The sequence below is a fragment of the Carex rostrata genome, chromosome 22 (genome assembly GCF_964058835.1).
Source record: "Carex rostrata chromosome 22, lpCarRost1.2, whole genome shotgun sequence".
Lineage (NCBI taxonomy): Eukaryota > Viridiplantae > Streptophyta > Magnoliopsida > Poales > Cyperaceae > Carex > Carex rostrata.
The window spans coordinates 761558-784394 of record NC_135939.1 but is presented as its reverse complement, the minus strand read 5'-3'; the positions used below and the strand labels follow the sequence as shown (position 1 = coordinate 784394).

At 36.4% G+C, this 22837-nt stretch overlaps 1 protein-coding gene across 1 annotated transcript; it reads right to left on the bottom strand.

The window, feature by feature from the left end:
* Positions 1-466: 466 nt before the first annotated feature.
* LOC144573849 (ARM repeat superfamily protein) lies at positions 467-21119 on the bottom strand. The gene is made up of 31 exons (XM_078323615.1): positions 20943-21119; positions 20714-20836; positions 20332-20489; positions 19554-19598; positions 19383-19461; positions 18776-18849; positions 18367-18473; positions 17750-17932; positions 16665-16868; positions 16040-16247; positions 15869-15943; positions 13469-13794; positions 12924-13113; positions 12393-12621; positions 11866-12202; positions 11253-11433; positions 10853-10993; positions 10427-10688; positions 9838-10239; positions 8936-9408; positions 8597-8733; positions 7951-8132; positions 7143-7517; positions 6786-6911; positions 6607-6672; positions 4731-6430; positions 4220-4499; positions 3120-3353; positions 2293-2838; positions 1554-1686; positions 467-927 (listed from the first exon to the last, which is right to left on the bottom strand). The coding sequence occupies exons 1-31, from the start codon at positions 21006-21008 to the stop codon at positions 671-673; spliced, it is 7899 nt and encodes a 2632-aa protein (XP_078179741.1). The 5' UTR covers positions 21009-21119; the 3' UTR covers positions 467-670.
* Between the last annotated feature and the right edge of the window lie 1718 nt (positions 21120-22837).

Here is a 22837-nt window from a genome sequence, read left to right as displayed (position 1 = left end):
AGGAAATAATCGAGAGCATTCAAAACCCAAGCCCCTATCTCCAGCTGATATATTGATATTGATGCATCGCGTTGGGGCCGAACTACATTCAACCATTCATGTTTCCCATTAACGCAGTCTCTCATTCCCTAACATCAAGTGGCGAGTTTTTTAAAAGCAACTTTTAATAACGACAGCTTTCAGCATTGGAGATTCACGAATTTAAATTTTAATCTAGAATCGGGGTGTGAATGAAATGTGTATCTAGATGTGCATACCCGAGAGAAAAAAAAGAGACCAAAACTAGTGTAACAATTCGACCTTTTATACTCCAAATGGCTGCTTTCTTTGAGGTTGTTAATTAATTCCCTATTTCCTCCTTGCACATGTATTTACATTATAATGATATTCATGACTTAGTGGAGAGAAAAGGACTATATCGTAAACTTTTGTTGGGATAATTTTAAAGTGGCAGGATGCACACGGATGATGATAAATAGATATGATACATTTTTCATGCTCGGTAGGTAGTTACAGATACAACAAAACCCCTCATGGTCAACATACCCGTCTATTAACAGAACAAAATTGAATTTAACATAAATGAGAGTAATAAAACAAAACAGCAGCAGCCACTAGAACAAACTAAAAGCAAAAGAGGAAAATAAATCAACAAATAATAAATAAATACCTATCTTCCCGACCATCCCATCTTCATATTCATGATCTTTCTTTTCTTATTCACACGGTGCTTAGCAGCTATGCGGATCTTCCTCTTGGCATGGCGGGTCGGGTTTACAACCGCTAGCACCTTCTCTGCCTGCCTCCTGCTCTCCCTCTTTCTCTTGAGGCTCTTTCGGATCTGGTTGTACACTTGTACAAAATTATCTACTCCCATAACATCTCTTATTTTATCCCGTACTTCACCTGCTATTTGTTTTATGTTATCTTGATAACATAAAAAGGTCAGAAATTAGCATTGATTAGGTACATTTCTTCGTCTTTCGTATATTTCAGGCATGTTCTTTGGCCGATTAAGTGTTAAATAACATAGACACCACTTTTGGAAGACTAATTTAGACCTAAACATTTTCTTTCAAAGATGCAATATCATAAAATTGCATGTAAGTCCATGACTTTACATTGTTGGCAAAGATTGTCTCAATTTAAGAACAGAATCTAGTGTGGGTATCATCACCCTCTGTTCTAGACATTAGTGCAATTGGCTAAGAAACAAAAAATCAGGAAACTTAATATGAAGAAAATTCTACCATTCAGTTTCCTGGAATAAAACATTTAGGGAAGACTAGTTTTTGGCAGGGGTGTTAATTCTATCACAAGTCAAAAGGAAATCTTGTTCATAATAAAAACAGCCCTGCCAATCCAAATTTCTTGTTCATAATAGTCAAAAGGAAGTTTTGTTCATAATAGCAACAGCCAGGCCAATCCAAATTTCTTAACAGAGTTTATCTCAGGAATAAAAGTTTTTCTGTAAATCCCTGAAATATAGGGAGTCTTTTTCATATTCCCAAGAAATAGAAGAGAAATACTAAGTCGAAATGAGATAAACTTACCAGTAATGACCTTGCCAGCAAATCCTTCGCAAACTTTATATAAGGGAAATAGAATGTGTTGTGCATAGGCAAGAGACTCTTCCTTTCCGAGCCTCATTGTCATAGTTCCAAAGCTTTTGAATACAATCTCCATCTGCATTGCGAAGTTGAATCAGTGTTACCCTTTGCTAGTAAGGTATAATAGACGACAATGTTATAGAATGATAGCAGACTATTCCTCATACCCTTTCAGTACCTAAAAATTATGATATTAGATAATATGTCCTTTGTACCACAGCTTAACCAAACTTCTGAACCAGTACAGGTAAAAGCCACAATTGAACCATTCTAGCCTTGCTAGTAAGGTATAATAGACAACAATGTAGAATGATAACAGACTAACCCTCGTACCAACTCAAATTTCAGTACCTACAAATTATGATATTTAATAATATGGCCTATGTACCCCAACTTGACCATACTTCTGTACCAATACAGGTAAAAGCAGGGCGGAGCCAGACTTTCAAGCTATGGGGGTCAAACACACATTGGGGGTCAAATCATACAAAATTTTCATGTGAGTATGCGGGTCAATTTTACAGTACCCATAGTATTTTACTCTCAACTATATAGAAAATCATGTATAATCACATAAATTTTGAAAATGAATGGTCCCTCTTACTGGATCTGCCCCTTGGGTAAAAGCCAAAAGTGAAGTGCAATATTGATTCCATCAAATTTTCCTTCTAAAATAACTAACCTGAACATCTTCCTTTTGCATTGCGATTTTACCCATCCGCTTAATCATAGGTACAATCAATAACGACCGAAGGTCTTCTTCACTATTCTTGCTTTGATTATCTATTTCGGCCTCTGATGATGTCGTGGAAGAAAGAAGGAAATTATTCTTTGCCTTTTGAGAACCAAGCAATCCAAACCCCTCAAGAAAGGTTCTCTTCTCAGCCGGGTTGAGAGCCAACCAAAACTGGTCCAACTTTCTCTCTGTTGCGAAGGAGTGGAGCCCACAAACAGAGAATGAAATGTTTTCTAAAATCACCCTGTTTGTTTCTGCTCCTTTCTCAAGCTCTGTTTTAAGCTGGTTAATTAATGAGACAGATATAAAGAAGAGCCAGCTCGGACTGGCAAGGATGAAGGGTTCATTATTCGGTTTTTTGCTTTTCGTACTGTTATTTTTGTTTTTTACTTCAGGGATTGATGCGAAGTATGAAGCCACTAGACGCGTTGAAATTTCACGTAAACGAGAATAAGGATGCAACAACAGCTTGGTCACCAATATCCAAATATCCTGGCAAAAACACAACAAAGGCTTCAATTAAATTAAAATCTCGTTATGTAAGACCACCAACCATTCACGTCCAGAACAGGAATGTATATAAATATATGCTCTGCTTTTTAGCTACATAAAGGCATACTTGACTAATTAATATTCTGATTAATCTAGTTTTTACTTGTTTGGGATGCCAAACTGAGGTTATCAGAGGCTGACTCATGCTGGTATTAGCTGGTACTCCAATGCTCTCTATTAAGCTTGACTGGTACAAATCAGCAGTTATAACAAGAGCATACCTCTAGGTCCCGCTTGAAGTAAATCTCAGGAATGATGATGAAAGCTTTCTCCAGCATGGCGAGAGAGTGATAAGCCTCTTTCCAGAGAAGAGACCCAGCTTCATTTGTTGAATTGGCCTGTGCTTCACTGACACTAACAAGTGATGATTCCATAATGCGTTTTGCAACTCTTAGCACACTTTCTGTGTGCTTTATGAACCCCTTTTTATGAGTTTCAGCCAACAAACCTAACACCTGATGAGGTTTCATGAAAAAGCAATTTTAAGTTCACATTAACCAGAAAAAAGGAAGAAAAGCACATGAGAAATTATCAGGTACAGATAGATGCTCACGAGGGAACATCCCCTGTGAAGAGCTTATTGGCATTTACTAGTAGCACATACATTTCTCATATTCTCAAGTAACAACTGACTAGATATGTAAAGAATTGGATGCCTACAATGCCTTAATTTGACAATCTTGACAATACTTGTCAAATCAAGCTAAATGTATTGAAAACGTAAAAGACAAGTTTATAGACCTTAGGTAACATGGATACCCTTGACTTCATGCAACTAAGTACATTATGACGAGCCATATTGGTCACTAGTACAGACCCTAGCAAATTTCAAATTGTTCAGCAAACGGTTAAATTTGCATCTATACTATATATATATATATGTCATTGTCATATATATCATACAATATAGATCATATCAATGAGGTCAGTATTTGACACAGGAATTACAGGTAAACCCATAATCAATTGATCACTAAAAAAAGTTTCCGCTCAATATAGACAGTTTTGCCCAAAAATCTACACAGCTAATATACTGAAGCCTTAATTAAAATAAAATTAACCAAGAAACTTATTACAAGCCCTGGGTTCAGAGAGACATGCTTTAAGATATTTGGCTGGGTTAAAAAGTTCAGAAAAAAAAAATATATATATTTTGGGCATCAGTGAGATCTTGTTGGTTCAGAGTTATTGTCAACAACCCAAAAGGTGTCAGGCATCACTTGCAATGAGCCACACAAACACAATAAAATAAAGAATAATAAAAAAAAACTAGAAGCTTTATTGAAATAGTACAAGCATTGAGTGCTATTTGCAACAGTACCTGAGCTGCAGCACTCCAGAGGCTGTGGTTATCTCCCGTGTACCAAGAAATGCAAAACTCCATGATTGAATTCAAGACACTCTCACTGGTTCGTTCAATCAGTTCTTTAATAATAGTGGCAACCATCGAGTGAATTTGTGCATCTGTATCATTTGATAGGGCTGCCACTAAATGAATAAAGAATGTCTGTGCCTGGCTATCAACTATACTCTTAGGAAATTTCATCAGTATAGCATGCAGCATTTCCAACACTGCTTCCCTTCCAGAAGAATGCTCATAACTGCATCAGAGTAGATATCACACAAACAAATATAAATAAGAAAAAAAGGAATGACACTACTAATAGAATATTTCAAACAAAATAATCATTGTTATAATCCACATTAATGTCAGCCTCCCTTCCAGAACTTCAAGTTTCCCTTAGTTTTAAGTTCATCTTGTTACATAAAGTTAACCGTTTCTTGTCTGTTTTTAATGCTTATATCTAAACCAAATCTTTTCCAACACATACCTGAGATTAGCGAGTAAAAAATCCAAGTGCTGCTGAAGCCGTTTCTCAGAGAGGCGATAGTCAAGTAAAAATTGAAGCAAAATCTGGCTGCACTGAGTACGCACCGGCTTATCCTGAGATGTGACCATTAACTCACCAACTCTTGTCACCATGTCATATATCTCAGGCACCACCAATTTCCTCCCGACAATTGCCTTCAATAAGGACAGAGCCACTGGCGAAGGGTTTGTTTGTAAATCTATGAAAACAGGAAAATTTACAACCATGCGCAACTCCTCGTCAGCGAGTGTAACCCTAACTCTTGAGCTATTAAGGAGCACAGAAAACAGCCTCAGACATGACTGCATTAGAGGGCTGGTTGAGTTATTGGATCTACGACAGATCTCCAACAGAGAGGTTTTTATATTTTCAGCATTGGTCTCATTAGAGGGGAGAGGAAGTGCAATTAACTGAGTAAGGCACTTGAAGGCGGAAGAGATGACACTCTCGTACTTTGAACTAAGGCATTGTTCCAAAAGAGGAACAAATGGGTCCAGCATGGATAGTAATTTCTCATCGTGCTTGCTAAGCTTTGTCTTTTTCAGGCGGCTGTGAAACAACCCCAGGCCAAAGTCAGATATTATGTGGGAATTTAAAATTGACTTCAAGTTCAAATCGGTCCCGAAATCCGTCTTTGCTTCTTCTTGTGTTATGGTGTCATGAACAAGTCCGTAAACAAAAATGAACAGCTCAGTGGTCTCAGCCGATGGGTTTGACTCAATACCTAGAGCAATGTTATGCAAGGCCATCTCAATTCTTGGCTTCATTTTTGGTGTCAGATGCCTCATAAGGCGTGAACAAATAGGGGAGAGAAGTTTTGGGGCCTTTGTTCTGAATGTTATGTTGTTAGAAACCAACCTAAGAGTCTCATATGACATTCTTTTTTTGGTTTCTTTCATTTTGGAGGCTATTTTCTCAACCTCTTTCTCCTCTGACACTTCACCAAATATTTCAGCCTCAACAACCTCTAACAACTCATCGAGACAGTAATCAATCTGACCAGTACGGCTTCCACCTGCCAGTATAACGCTCTTTGATAGAAGGAAGTGCAACGTGTAGCCCAACACGTGCAACTCATAACCCCGTTTCAGAATTGCGCGCATAATTTTAACCATAAAGAGTAAATACTCAACGCCCAATTCTTTTAAGCAAGCGCCTAATGCCAACCTAGCCTCGTCTCGGATGCTTTGCAGTCTATGTTTCAAAAAGGTGCAAATTCTGTGTATAATATTTGAGAGCTGTGACTCCATTTTCTCTACTGGCAACAATTTAAGTATTTTAAGTGCCACCAGACTTATATTCACATTCACTTTTTCCGAGTCTAGAGAGAAAAGCTTCTGCACTTGAGGAAGCGCAATCTTTTCCAAATAGTGACGCTTATTCTCTTGCGCAATTTTTTGAGTCACTACAGAATCATCCAAGAAATGAAATGAATCGAAAATCGCACAGATAAGACGGAGTAGTATCTTTTGTTTGTCAGATTTCGTGGTCAATTCACGAAAGCATCGTGTCAGAATGGCACGATATGACTCCCATTGCACATGGGCCACGATTGATCCGAGGGTTTCAACACAGGCATTCTTGAGGTGTTCACCTTTTATCTCTTTATTGTCGAATAACATGGTGAATAGAAGAGGTACAAATATTTTCATAGTCACAGCCTGCATTCAAACATAACCAAATGTCAAGCTTGTGTACATCACACTAGTTTGTTTGATACCATACAAACAGGTAGGATCACTACCAACTAGATCCAGGTTCCTCTTGGCCTACATGTTTTACTGCTTCAGGATGGGAGCAAGGTCTAAATGAATTCAGAATTAGGGCCAGGACTTACCTCTGAGAAATTGGCCATGCCAACTTTTTTCCTGAAGAGTGACAGCGCTTTAACTCTTCTGTAAATCTGTAACACCACAAAGCAAGTATTAGAAATTGCTATGAAAGAAGAAACACAAGGATAAGAAAGGAGTAAACACAGATGCTTGTAGATTAGTTAAATTAATGAAAAAAATTTACTTGTAGATGAACTATGTTGGCAAAGAAGTCATGATCTGGATCCTCGCTACAGAGACACCTGAATGAGCTCAGTGAAGGGTGATTTTGAAAATTGTACACCATTTCTCTCAGCAAAGTGAACCATTCCTACAATAGTACATAAAAGAAGTTTGTTAGCATTTTATTGACAAAAGTTTATAACAAGCGTATTCTTTTGAAATGTGAGATATAAAGTATTTTGGTTGGTTTAGCATATGATCAAGCGATACCAAAAATCATCTAGAGGACATGATAACTAACATCTCATACACAAATAGAGTATACATGATTTATCTACAAATATGACATGGTCAGGTGAGAGAGAGAGAGAGAGAAAACCTTCTGAATTGACATATCCTTGCACATGGCATCTCCCATATGGTGCAAATATATTTTCTCTACTGTCTGCATAACAGAGGCCTTTTTCCAAACTACAAGGGTGCCATCACTTCCACTAGAATTGTCATCTCCATTCAAAACTGGAGCAGCAAATTGGAGGAACGACTGTAATGCCCTCGATGCACTCTGTCTGAAGATCAGATCTTCTGAGGACATGTCAAAGACACAGTGGGACAACACTGTCATTGTTTGCTCCTCTCTCAAGCAGGGAAACAGCTGGGGTCCAACAGAATCATATGCCTTGATCCGTGCATCATAGTCAAACTCACCTAGTTCTGATGTAGAAACAGCATTCAGATCACGCAATAATCTTGCCTGAAACAAGCCAAGGAAGTTGGAATCGAAAAAAAATGAGTATTTTATTATTGGTTTTCACTGCATACCCTGTCTGGAGCAATAAAATTACTTGAATAACCATTGAACAAACTTAAAAGATATAGACTCATAATTTAAGAAGACCTTCAAATGGGCACCACCAAAGTTTCTACATATTTGCTCTTTACAGGAAAAATCACGAGTTGCAGTCCCGTGAAGTTGGCAAAACAGGGTTCCAACACCAATTCTTTAGAAATTAAGTTTCAGCCAAGAACAGAAACTAACACTAACAGCTCTAAGGGCACTGAACTGACTCTGCACCATACTGGGCATCTGAACTGAATGTTGTGGTAATGCATTGTAGAAAGTTAAATAAAAGACAATTCCATTAATCAAACTTAGAAGAAAAGCAATAATTCACCAAATATCTCACCAGAACAGTAAATGAAGAATCACATTGTGCAAGGCCATCAAGGATTTCGCAAATGCATAGTCTAGGTCCAAGACCAGCACTAACAAGCAATGGATTTACTGCACACAAAACTTTATCATACAACTTGCTGCCTAAAATAGGGATCATTTCCCTCACCACCTGAAGCCCCTCCAAGCACTCATCTGTAGTGGCAAGTAAAAAAAATTAATAATGGCAGAGCCTACTGCATACTGACAACATAGTTTCTTCTGGCAGAATAACAAGTAACAGTGCACAAATTGAAATTTACTAAATGGTACCCCTAAACAGACATGGAATATTGTGAAAAGACAATTTCCAACAAAAAAAGAAATAGCAGATGAATACTCAGATTTAAAAAATTGGAAAAGAAACAAGAAAAAAAGACCAATATTATGTGCAATGAACAGGTACAATGGGTTCTATAATCCAATAAGAGGTAGCATGATAATGCAAAACATTTTCAATAGTGTAAACAGGAATAAGCATGATAATGCAAAATATTTTTGATAGTACATAACCTGTAATATGAAGAGATCATAAAGACCCCAGCTATAATATACCAGACTGGTCAAATTGGGTTAATACCACCCTTAAAGAACATCTAGATCTTGAAAGGAAGTTGTACCAGAACTGATGTCCTTCTTTCTGAAAAGGGGAAGCAGAATATCTAAAAAATTCCCAGCTATCGATGAATCTTTGATATACCTTGCCAGCATTTTAAACACCCTCACTTCCCTTCGTCCAGTTAGAACCACAGATTTTCTACAAAGACACCAGCGTACATATAAATTAATTTTAAGCTAACAGGTACATTAGAAAGATCGATTTTATGGCCACAAGTGTGCTGCATGCTGCCCTATCCTTGTGGTATTGCTAAAGGATTGAGAGGAGAGTAAAGGATGAAACAATAACATAATGGTAAGCATATGGCAAGAAAAATAAACGTGAAAATTTAAGGAACTACCTTTGGAATTCACTGCGTATCTTACAAAGATCATGCAAGCTCTGAACAAGTATGTCAACATGAGGTAATAAAATTTTCTTCACCAGGTTATCCTCTGTTTCATCCAAATCCAAATCACTATCCAACTTCAACAAATTCTCGATAAATTCCAGCACAGCAGAAACAATAGCATCTGAAGCCGTGCTAACCGACAAAATAGAAAAGATTGTTGGCACAAGGTTAGGCTGTCTTGCCAAAAGAGAAACCAGCTTAGGGCTCTTGCTCATGACTATAAAGCATGCGAAAAGAGAGCTCGGTTTTTCACTACTGGAACCCTCCAGTTTAAACCTGTCCAGCAGAGGTCTGACCGATGTGAAAAAGATGTCCCAAAAGTCAGAGCCAAAATTGTAGTCCTCGAACTTGTTAAGTGCCAAAGAAATTACGCGCAAGCACAAGGTTCTCAATTCCTTGTACTGCTTTATGGATGCATTGCCCTATAAAGAAATAATTGTTTGATATATGTGAGAAAGAGTAAAGATTAATGTATGTTGCATTTGCCACAAAATAGGTACATGAATACCATACAGTTCAAAAATATAAGTTTGTTGTCAACTCCACATGTGAAATTAGCTTGAAAGTGACAACCAAGCAACTGAAGCACAAAAAATACAAAAAAGGATCTTAAATAACAGAGCCAGAAGAAAAATAAACGAACAAAAAGAAAACAAAAACACAAATAAAGAGGAAAGAAAAAAAAAATGGACAATTGCCTGCCAAAAGAGCAACCTAGAAACTAGATAGTGGACAAAACTAGCCAATAGTAGACCAATCATGATCAATACTGTTGCGTACCCCCCAATGCAATATTCCCAGGTACAGAAAAGAAACATTATAATTGTAACAAAACAAATAATTAAGTATACCTCCAAATCATCAGAGGGATTATCAACATCCATGGTGTCTCCATCTCTGCCTTCCCCTCTCTCCCCGTTAATATTTCTCATGCAACTCTCCAATATTAGCACAACAATCTTCAACAAAAGGTCAAGAATAGGCTCCATACGAGCCATATCAAAGGTAACAAACACTTCTTCCACTACATGTACAAAACCATTTCTTCTTTTCAATAATAGATTATCTATGGCTATAGAACTTGAAACTTCAGGAAGAACGGAGCAAAGAGATTTTCCCGAGTTGCAAATTTCAATTAAAAGAGGTTGAGGAAGTAAGGGCTTTAATAACAGAGAGAAAAATAGCTCAAGCTCAGTTGGCTCAAATTGCATGAAGAAACGGATTAAGGCCTTCCGGTGACTAACCCCTGCATGCTGAAGGACAAAGGATGGGAAAAAATGATGTTACATTTTGCATTAAACTATAAGGCTTCATCTGCCTGAAAAGTAGAAACCTTTTGAAACATTGCACCGAAAAAGAGACTTTTCAAAACTTGCTAGAAGACCCCCTCTTGCAAATTTCTATTAAAAATATATTATAGAAACAGTAAAAAAATACAACCTTACGTGACCCGAGTGACTTCAAATTTCTGATTTTTGGGGTCAGTAGACGGATTATTAGAGGGACCAGGTGGCTTCTGTGCTCCTCTTCAATCGAATTCGACTCTTTTGAAACCGACCATATAGTGAGCTCTTCACGCAAATTTTTGGAGACTGCTAAATTACGAAGATTCTGAGCATATGGTGTCATGAACTCTTCTTTCCAGTTTAGCAAACAGTCCAGAACTTTTGATTGGACCTCAGGGTCCATGTCATCAAGAAGTCTAAAAAGAAAATTTGAATCAAACATACATTATGTAATATATCCTTTAAAATCAAATGTACCTTTCTTAGTTTTTGCATACTCACCTATCATGTTATTCATCCTCTTCTTGTTTTTGCTTACTAGAGGAGTTATAGTTGCAAAGAGGTCAATTGAAAGATGTACCTTTTTACTAAAATCTCATGAAGAGTATTGCTCCTGAACAAGGACCGAGCATTGTGCATTGACTTTATTACATCCAGCCATTCTTTTAGGATGACTCTCCACTCTTTCCCCTTGCACCTGTCAGACATGTACGATTCGACACTGTACAAAAACAGAGAAACCATTAACAAAAATGAAATCACAATGGCCAGCAGAATGAGCTCAGACAGTTATCTATTTTATGCTTTAACTCAAGTTTTGATCAAATACACCAATTTACCAGCCTGTTCCTAAAATTGCCGTTATCCAATTTCTACATGCTTGTGATATATTTTTATTATGTTCAACAGGTGCCCTGTTCCACCAATTGAACAGCCATCAAGACCAAAAAAATAACATTTCATATATTTATATTAGATACCTTGCAAGGTTATCATTAGTGTAGCCAAGGAAATTGAAGAACAGAGGAATAAGCTGACGAGACCGAGACTCCGCCATATCTGGAATCTTCTGAAGAGTTTGTAGTAATGAAACTGTGACATTTGTAGATGGTGTTGGATCACTTTCTGGATAAAGAAATTGGTTGAATAAGTTTGCAATATCTGCAAGAAAAAAAGGGTAGTTAGAATATAAAGCTTCTTACAAAGGGGGGAAATATGTGTTTCCCTAAAATTTTTTTATTGAAACAGATACAAGTTTCCAATATTTTGGGCTTCTCTGTTTTTTGCTATACTTAAGCAAATTCTTATTCTGTGTTATAAGTTTGGGTTGACATAAAAAACATCCAGGAACAAGTGGTGAATAGAAACAAACTTCGCAAGGAAAAATAAGAAAGAACAGGTAAACATGACAGAACACCAAGAATTCAAATAATTACACCAATCTTTATGCAAGATGAGAGAGAGTAGTTTAATTAGGATAGAAGGAGAGAGTTTTTGTGTGTACTACCGAAAGAGAGAGGAGAGAGATTGATGCAAGATAATAGAGAACGAGCGAGAGAGAGGGGGAGCTGCTGGGAGAGAGATAAAACATACCCAGTGATTCACTACCAGCATCATCCTGCTTCCCCAACTGATCCATGTGAGACAAAGCCTTATTTTGCACAACCGCAAGGTATTCAACATACTTATCCCATACAGCATCTCTGTAGTTCCTTATCAGAAAAGAGAGGCACTCCATTGCAGGATCCCACACCTGGCTGAATCTATTGTGAAGCACGCCTAGGATCCCATGTAAGACGAGCTGCAAGTGCTCTTCATGGATCTTTCCAGCAGAGAGGTTCATTTGTATCTGTGAAATAAGGACAGTGATCTTGCGGCTAGTTGAGATCGAGAGTGGGGTGGATTCAATTAAAAGCAGCAGCTCAACAACCTAATTAAAAGGAGGAACAATCACTATAATTAATAAATTAATTCACTATTGATATCACTATTGTCGGATTGAAAGGAGAAAATTATGGCTTAATCTACTATAACTATCAGGGCCCTCATATAGCAGATCGAAAATATGTCCAGTTCACAATGTATGAAGGATAGGAAAGATACAAGAAAACTGAACGTACATTAGTGTGCTTAGCACTTTCTTTTGCCAATTCAGATTCTTCGGTCTTTAGCCTCTTATTTGGGTGCTTATCATTAGCAAACAAATGCTCGTCTCTTGCAAAAAAATGTGACAATATCCTCAAAGTTGAAACCCGAATTGTCTTGTTCGAATTGCTCAAGTTATCAATCAATGTGCCAAATACATCTACCTTGTCCTCAACATTAATCTCATCTTTTTTACAATTGTCTCTGCAAAGAACAAAGAGCAAAAGAATAAAAACAAGTAAAGGATATAGTTTCATAATTAAAGAAGACATTTCCAGTTAGTGCTAGTTATCATCTTTTTCCTGACAAATAAGAAGTCAGAAGTAACATAAGAGAAATTAAGTTGGTCATTTATAGAATAGTAGTGGCTACAACAAACGAAGAGAATAAATATATCTTATAATTATAATGTTGGGGGAACCATGTAAACCAGTTTATTTCAATCTACATCAGCAGAAAAGGAAAAGAACTATGCACATATAAGATGGAACTGGGTTGTGTCATACCCAAGCAAAGAGTCGAAATGCTCTGCAACAGCTGATAGAACTTGAGGAGATGACTTGTGTCTCCCAGCCAGAGACAAGTAAAGATCAACTTCTGCAATTCCTTGGTGGGCATGCACCAACAACTGGTATGATGCCAGGGCTGCACCAATGAGACTCTGCCAAGTGGCTCTTGGAAGGCCAGCAATAACACCTAGAAATTAATGGCCAGTTTATGCATTTCAGCTTCAAGTAAAAAGACTCCAAAGACCCTTTAGATACAACTTTATTCAACTGTGCTCCAGAAGGGTTGAGCGGAAAGGGTGGAAGGGGATAAATAATTGTTGCCATGCTCCATAACCTTCACAAAGGGAGGATACGGAAGATTTCACCTCCTCTATAGCACATTTTGTCACCTCCGAAACAGGCTGTGGAAGAGGTGAAAGAACCTTAGTCATCTCTCCCATCCCCTTCCCTTCCTTCCAGAAAACTCTACAGAAGAACTCCACAAAAAACTAATGAAAACCATACATGTAGAAATTAACAATATAGAGTGTGATAAGATGTACCATCTTCAGTTATGAGCAGTTGATCGAGGACAGAGATTAGATTTCTCGTAGTAACAAGGCCATCTTGTGAATCACACAATCGAGGATAACATTTAATTACTCCCCATAATAAAGCAGCCTCATCTACACTAATTTGAACACCAGATAAGTTATTACATAACTTGATCCATTGACAAAGCTTCCCATTAAAGAAATCAGAGAGCTTCTTGACACCGTCTTCAGCTTCATTCTTAACCTTCCCAAGTAAAAGAGTCTCCCTCTCAAAATATCTCAGTAAAACAAAGGTAACTTGATCCGGTGAATCCTCAACAAAATTGGCCACCGCACTACAATCAAATTTTGCAACAGTTATTAATTATTGTAATGCAGAATAGCAATTACAAACAGTCATGTGTATTTTAATATAGTAATCATAACAATGCACATGATACAAGTTCCTCAAGGTTTTCTCATGCTTTTCATTTTATAGATACCCCTCAAGTTCTTTGAGATTTAAAATCGAGAAGTGTTGCAACACATTCTACCAAGCATGCTTCGACACTAATCATACATATACATACATATATTATATTATATTATATATATATAGAGAGAGAGAGAGACTTGAGCTATGGTGCATTGCAATGTATAGCCCCCTCTTGTACATTGGACTATAAACCGTTTGATTCGAAGTTCAGACAGTCGATCTAAAGGGCTCAACATGTTCACCATATTAAAATGTGCTTGGAGACCAAATTTTACATTCTTTGGAAAAAATTTAGAATTAATGAAAATCACTGTTTTTAGAAATTTCTGGACCATAGAAAAACAGTGATTTTCAAAAATTCTAAAAAAATAGCAAACAATTTCCAAAAAATGTAAAATTTGGTCTCCAAGCACATTTTAATATGGATATCAAATTAAACGGTTTAGATCAGTTGTTTGAAAATCAAAACCAACAATGTATAGTCCAATGTACAAGAGGGACTATACATTGCAATGCACCATAGTCCAACTCTCTCTCTCTCTCTATATATATAGAGAGATTGGCTAATATCAAAACGTTTGTTCCGGAGCCGTGATTCAACCAATTGGTTTTCCGATTTTCAAAGTCCAAACATTCAATCGAAACCGTTAGATGTGATCTCTATATTAAAATGTGCTTGGAGACCAAATTTTACATCTTTTGGAAAAAAATTTACTATTTATTAAGTCAGTTTTAAAATCGCTGATTGTAATAAACAGTGCAAAATTTATGGATCATTAAAAACAGCAATTTTAAAATGACTTAATAAATAGTAAAAAAAATCCAAAAAATGTAAAAGTTGGTCTCCAAGCACATTTTAATATAGATTGGATGTTGAACGGTTTGGATCGACTGTTTGGACTTTGAAAATGTAAAAACCGAAGCATTTGTTTCACGGCTTAGGAACAAACATTTTGATATCACACATATACATATATAGGTCGACTAATATGCTTTTGGTAGCACTTCAGCCGAAATGCCATAGGGCCAAATTTCAAAATTTTATATTCGAAACATCGACCTAAGTAACTCGGTAAATTGGTTATATGTTGCCATCTTTCATAAATCATAAAAAATAGTAAAAACAATTTCAAAAATAAAAAAATTAATATTCTACAAGTTCAATATATAACCAATTTACTGAGCTACTTAGAGCATCTCCAGCAGTGATTGCTGGGTTGTATGGCTATTGCTTATTTAGCAATTGTTAGAAAGAATTGCTTAATAAGAAATCATTTTCTAAAGATGAGTTGGCCAAATGTTTAATTCTTATTGGTCAATTGTTTGATTCTCAATTGTTTGGTTGATTGCACCAATGTAAGAGTGGATTGCTTAATTTTTAAAATTTTCATAATTGTTAATTTAGCAATTAATTTCAATTGCTGGATTGGAGATGCTCTTAGGTCGACATTTCGAATATAAAATTTTGAAATTTGACCCTATGGCGTTTCGACCAAAGTGCTACCGAAAGCATATTAGTCAATCTCATATATATATCGGAGCTCATGAGCAGATTAAGTTATAGAATGGGGATCAATGCCACCCATACTTTTTTTTCAGTTTATAAAAAGTGAATATGGTATTTTTGGTGGTATACAAGTACTTTTTTAGGAAAATTCATATTTGAAGCCCATAAAATGTGAGAATCATTCCATTGTAGGCCCTGTAGTTACAATTTATGCTTTAGATTGATTGTTAATATATGATATGGTACTTGACCCCCATTTAAAAAATTTCGTGTGCCGGAGCTTAACAATAAAGAGTTTACCCAAAGAAAACCTATTATATGGCTTACAAATAAAGAGCTTAACAATAAAGAGCTTACAATAGGCCATGCAATTTGCAATGATCAACTGTTTGTCCCTAATTTCTCTTGATAACTAGAAGGTATTTACCTCATTATATGGCTTTGGAAAGCATGCAAAATTTGAGGATCCTTTGTAATGAACTCCTCGATAAAATTAAGAAAGCTGCAGGGGAATGAGTCAAAAAGAACATATTAGGTACAAACATAATAAAAACACCTATTCAAACAATTAGAAGCATTTATGTATAAGTATATCCACCTCGGTGTTCTCAGATTGAATACAGGGGCATACAAAGAAGAAATATGTGCCAAATCGATAGTTATTACAGGAACATCCAAAAGGCGAAGTAACAGAGTTAAAAGGCTGTCAACAACTTCACATAATTGTTTCTCCATCTCCATCCCATCAGCAGGAGCGACATATTTGTTGACTAATAATAGAACAATCTTGAGGATTCCTTCCTTATCTATCAAAGAAGGAACAGAAAAAGTAAGAAGTAAAGCGAAATCAATATTTCCCTAAGCAGTCCTTACTTTCTTTCCCAAAGTGCAACCAGAACTCAATCAGTACCTTCTCTAATGGATGGTTTATTTCTCAGTAGTATATTTCCAGCAAATTGTTATACTGCTGAATAAAGGTCTACTCATTTTAGAACCATAATGGCATGTATGAGGTGTGGCAATGGTAATCAATTATAGTTACGTAGTGGCTTCATATTCAAGTGAGCTAAAAAATTTCACAAAGTGGCTTAATATTCTAAGTTGTAAACTTTTCTTTTATTAATACAATTTGTTAGTGGGCATTTCACCCCTAACCTTCAAAAAAATAATAATACTCGAGAACAATCATGATGCAGACAAAAAAAGAGGAAATTTTCTTTTACCAAAAGATTTGCTTCTTTTTGTGGTTTGAATAGTAAAGGAAAGAAACACCAATATGTGATTCAAATGTTCAAGGCAGCCGCTTTCCATGGAGCTTTTGATTGCATCATACAGGCATGCATACATCAAGCCCAATTCCTTCTCGTCCACCTCAGTACAGAGTCTATTCAAGACTCCAGTAATAACCTCAACCACGCCTTCTGAGCCTATAAAAGATAACACAAAAATAGTTAATAGATTAAACATATTTAAACCGTCATATCAGTAGAGGAATATTTCTCAATTATCAAAAGAAGTTTCACTGTTACTTTATTGGGCCCTACGGTGGCAACAGATTTGCAACAACAAAACCTATAAATTAAATGAGGAATTTAATGGCAGTAGCAGTACCCGTCAAATCATATTGTGGTATCATATTCAGAATGGTACAATATGCCAAAGAAATACATTGTTCAAATGGAAATATTTACATCATCAAAGTTAATTATTCATGCTCCTTATGAAAGGAGTCTTTTAAAAACCCAAAAATCTATCTTCCCAGAGTAAAATATGGACCATCAAACATATAATTTAAGTGTATCATGTCCACCTATCCCCTTCTTAATTAGTCCCAATGCTACCATCTCTCTTTGTAAGATCCCCACTAACGTGAGAAAGATTCAAGTTTCTATAATTGATGGATTGAATGTCAATGCGACTTATATAAATTATGTCCTCTTATAGTATGGGCACTTGAATAGTATCAAGAGAAGGCATATTTCGGCCAGCACCGGCTAACTGCCGGCACCACTGAATACAATGGAAAAAATTGCACTTCAAAATAAAAACACAGCAAATTAACACCTAACTTAGTCAACACAAATAACGACTGGCTCATGGTTCCTGCTCTAAAAGTCCACGAGTTTTGTCTCACATTTCCGGATTCAAAGAACAAGAAGAACAGGATACCCCACGAAGCCAAGTGTTTCAGATCATCAAGTATGATAAAAGTAAAGTAAATTCCCTGATTCCTTATCTTGTGTGTTAGACATCCAATTTTGTTACACTGTAAATTCACTTCCCATGCCCAGAGAACAAAAAAACATACCCTCTGGATACTTCTCACTCAGACATATAGTAGACTTGTCAAGCAAACAACTTAACACCTTTCTAGCTCTCGAGTGAAGTTTCCCTGATGTGCCTCTCATTGCATGCCACAATAAAGAGGTAGCCCCATCTTTCCTTATTGGAGACGATCTTTTTGCAACTTCACGAACAACCTTTTTTAACCCTACAACACAAATAGGAAAGTCAGCATCAATTTACCCTGGTACTTACTATTTTGACATAAAAAATTAAATCAACATCAAGCTATGAGTGTTAATATCAGCGATTATAGTCTCAAATCTCATCCTAGCTGACTTTTGATGATTCAAGGTTTGTGGGGACATCAAACAATTCACAGGCCAATAAAAACTGGTAAACCAAACAAATTTTCTTATGTACACTGTACCAGTAACAATAGAAACCAATTTCCAAAACAGCCAGTGTCAATACAAAACTGACCAAAAAAATAAATGCTTGGTTTTGAAAATAGGAAAATAGTAGCATGCCTCTTGCATATTCAAAAAGCAGGGTCGTTTGATATATTATCTTATAACTAACATGCACAATATTTAATAATTATGAGAGAGCAAATAGCTTAGCGAGTGAGTATAAAAGTACCGGTAATCAGTTGATTCTCAGGAGCATTCCTTAACAAAAAAGATATAGCCTCCGCCATAAACTCACACACGTAATCCTTCGGGAAAAATCTCAGCCGGACAGTGACCCTTCATAGTTTAATATTATAAAACAAATCTTATCAAATTCCACCTCGAGTACAATAAAAAAGATAGAATACAAAATTATATAACGTAGAATTCTAAAAATGACCATCTATTAGAGCGCATATGGTGGAATAATATTTGGATAATTGAAGCTTATTTTCATAATGGCTGGTACTGAACGAAATACGGAAATAACCTACAATAACCTATCTTGAATTTGCATCAAGGAAAAAACAATTTCTCAATATGACAGTACAATATGGAATAACAGTGAACAAAAGATCAGCAAAGAGAACCATACTCACTTGAGGATATTAATTATGTCCTTTACAAGATACTTTTGAAGGTACATCATGGTATATGACCAAGAGGTAAACACCTGAAACAGGAAAGTGAATAATCATGACATTAGCTACCCTTAGCAGAATGCAAAAGTTAAAAAATGAAATCTGCATCCACATAGAAAGGAAACTCCCAGGGCGTAGCCAGAAAGTTTCTAAATGGAGGTCAAGATCAATATCAAGTATTGATATCAATAGAATGATCACATAAGCATTATTGGATGTATCTATGGGTGCCAGCAATTGAACAGTTTTCGTAATTTTATGGATGTCATGTAAAAAATTTCTTAACAAAAATATACATTGATTACATTAAAAAAATACTATATAGGCATGTACAATTCACCCGGGTGGAGGAGGGGTTACAACCAGGGACGGAGTAAGAAGAGCTAATGGGGGTCAATTGACCCCCATTCATTTTAACTTTTTTTGTATTTATATATGATTTTGTATGTAATTTAGAGTAAAACGTCACGTTACGGTAAAATTGACCCCCATTCTATACACGAAAATTCTATATGATTGACCCCCATAGTTCGAAAGTCTGGCTCCGCCCCTGGTTACAACATACCTGTTCAAGGATCTCGGGATCCCGCTCGCCACCCTCTTCTAGAAGGTCAGCAATGGATTCTGTAAGCCTCTTCAAAAAACTGTATTCATAAGATTCAATTATTATAAATCCATTAAACCATCAATACATGCTTCGATATGGAGTGAGATAAGAGCAACAAATAGTACTTACGGCAAGAACTCCTCCAATATGTCTCTTGAGAGAGCCGCAATTAACCTGTTTATGCAAAATTTTGCAACAAAATCATTTCTCAAAACATGAAGTCTGCAAATAATTAAACAAGAGATATTTGTAACTAGCACCCTCAGTCCCTCACTACATTACAGTGGCCAATTTAGGTTGATTCCTTGAAAATTTGACAGATTTTTGGGTTGAACTAAAATCCAGCAAAACAAATTCAAAACTTGGCTCAAGTTGCTTGGAGCTCGTCATCATATATTTGGTTGAGTCAATCTGAGATTTCACGAGATTTTGAGATTTCTCAAGTTAAGGCATTGACTTCTAAAAGACCCAAATATTCATTGGTCTAAGTTGCTAATTTAAGAAAGTTAATTGTAATTTACAAGTACAGTACACATTGCTCTAGTTTGCCTAAAAAAGTAACCTATTAAAATGGCCCAAGTCAAAGCACTTTCATATTTGGCAAACAGAATTCGTACTGGTTCATGATAGAGCATAGCTCTCATGTTAAACCTATCAAGAAGCTTAGAAATAATGATCATATATTTGGTTGTCACTGCCATGTGTTTAGGTTAACCAAGTCATTGACTTTATAAATAACCAAAAGAATTCATTGGCCTTATTTGCTAAATTAAAAAAGTTCATTTAATTATAATGTTTAACACAGTAAAATTTGGTCTAATTTGCCTAAACCCTTATAAGCTGATAAACCTACGCATGTCAAAACATTTTCATAATTAGCAGACGGAACCAATAAGAAAGCACTTACATTAATATTGGTTCGATAGAAAGCCTTGCTTTCATGTTCAACCTAACTAGAAGCTTCGAAATTATATTTTCTCGGTGAAGTATTATCTGTGGCAAAGTTTGCACCAGTGGCATCATCTCCTCATAGAATGAAATGAAATCCTCTGCAGTATTTAGCTCCTGTTTCCCGAGATAAAATCCCATTAAGACCATAGTTTGACCAAAAAAACAAATATCAAAGATGCTATGAATCCGTATGCATCAATCCAATGCTGAATCCATTAGAAATCAATTTGAAAGACCCAATTTCTGAGGTTCCATGGGCTCTAATCAACATCAATTGTGTGGCTTAAACATTGTTGTAAAGGAACACCAAAGATAAATGTATAAAAATTCAAACTCACTCGCCACTGAATGAGGGCTTCCCGGAAGAAAGATGAACCGGTGGACGGCTCTGATTTGACTGGCGCGAGGTTACGATAGACATCAATGTTTATATCCTCTACCCTCTGTGAGAAGCTCTTGAACTGCGCAAAATTATAGAAAAAATACGAACATAAAGACAAAAGCAAAGGTGAGGATTGATTGGAAACGACGCAATTAAGTTTGGAAATAGAGAAGGGGGTGTCTTACGACAAAGCGCTTCCTGCCGGAGCCGGTGTTCAGGCATTTCACCATGGCCGCATTGGAGGTCGCCATGGTTGAAAGAGGAACTGGTTACTCTCTAGAGAGAGAGAGAGCGGGAAAGGGGGGAGAACGGGGGCGGGGTTTAACAGCTAGGGTTTAAGGTTTGCGTCTCTGAGAACCGCCGTTCCGTGAGACCAACCAACCAGGAAGTACGCATCCTCTGCGGCAACAGAATATTGAGTTTAGATCCGGACTATCCGATCAGGATCCGGGTCCAGCCGACTGCCGACCCGAGGTGGAATGCATGGTACCCTTTAATATTCGTGCTTACGCAGATCGAACGGTCAAGATCTAAACTCAAAATTTATGTTACCTCAGGTGATACGAATAACCACCGAGGTCAGCCGACAAAGCGAAGTTCGGATCATTTGTGCGCAACTTTGAACAGGAAATCGTGCAAAAGGTTACTGGTTTTCAATTTTGAATTATATTGATAAATTAGAAATTCAGAGATAGTTCGGTGAGGTCTGGAATTTTTTATTAGAAAATAATATAAATATAATTTAAAAATCATTTATTTGTAATATGTGATATATTAAAATTATAGCTTTAAGACAGAAACCGAATTTAGTGAATAATTTTAAAATAGTTTGTAAAATTCACAAATTTGCATAATTCGTTAAAAAATTGAAAAGGTTCGTGAAATTTTAGAAATCCATATTTGGTTGTCCGTCCAAAATTAAATAACTCGCTGGCCTAATTAATAAATATGTTTAATTATTGTTTCGCATTTGAATTATTACATGTTATATTTCAATATCTCATCTAGTGTTTTGAAAACAATCGGCTAGTCCAAGATCAGACCGGAATAACTGTGGAACCGATCCGGACCATGGTTAAAATCTGTATCGGTTCAAGCCGAGGATAAAAGAGGGTTTTAGCACGGTTTTTGATGTGTTTTTTTTTACTAGATTCAACTAACCCGTGCGATTCTAAACCCGTAGACCGGATCATAACCGGACTAAACTCGGACCGGACCGTGCCTAAACCGTGCTAACCAGTGTTCAAAACCGTGCTAACCTGAGCAAAACCGTGCTAACCTGTGGTCAAAACCATACTAAGCACATGGAAAAAAATGTGCAAAACTGTGCTAACTCGTGGACCAACCGGACCAGATCGGACTAACCTGTGTGGATCTGGACCATGATCCTTGGCATGAGTTTGGACCATCTAATCAGAACCGTGCAAACATGTGGACCGAGAAGACCCGTGAATGGAGGGTTTTGACCAAACCGGACCGGACCGTTTACAAAACACTGATTTCATCCTCTAAACTCCAGTTGATTTTAATCAACCTTTCAAAAAAAAACTGAATAAGCAAGTATGCATTAAGGTAGCAATTATGTGTGTTTATATAAACTCAAGTGTGCATTGAGCAATAGTTGACCGTGTATTTCAGCAGGTTCAGAAAATGAGTCAAAAAGATCAAAACAACTGTAATTATTAAAATCGAGCCACAAACTGTTAATAGTTACGCTTTGTATTTCAAGGTGCATGAAAAGTTCATGATAAGAGTTTAGATGGTGAGCAGGGGCAGGCCTAGGTTGAGCCTGGGGAGGAGGTAATTACCCCTTGAATTTTAAAAATTTATGGAGTTTTATAAGTCCGGACTAACTTCGTTCCTTTTGAAATTTTTATTTGTAATTTAATTTAAATTTAGTGTCAAAATTAAAATATATTTTTTGAACTTTAATTGGTAATTAGGATTAAAAATAAGAGCATTAGAAATTATAATTAGGACATTATTTTTTTTATCTAGTATCTTATTAACTAATGAGTTTAAATTTGATGCCTGATCTAATATTTTTTTTGCCCCCCTGATAAAAATACTGAATCCGCCC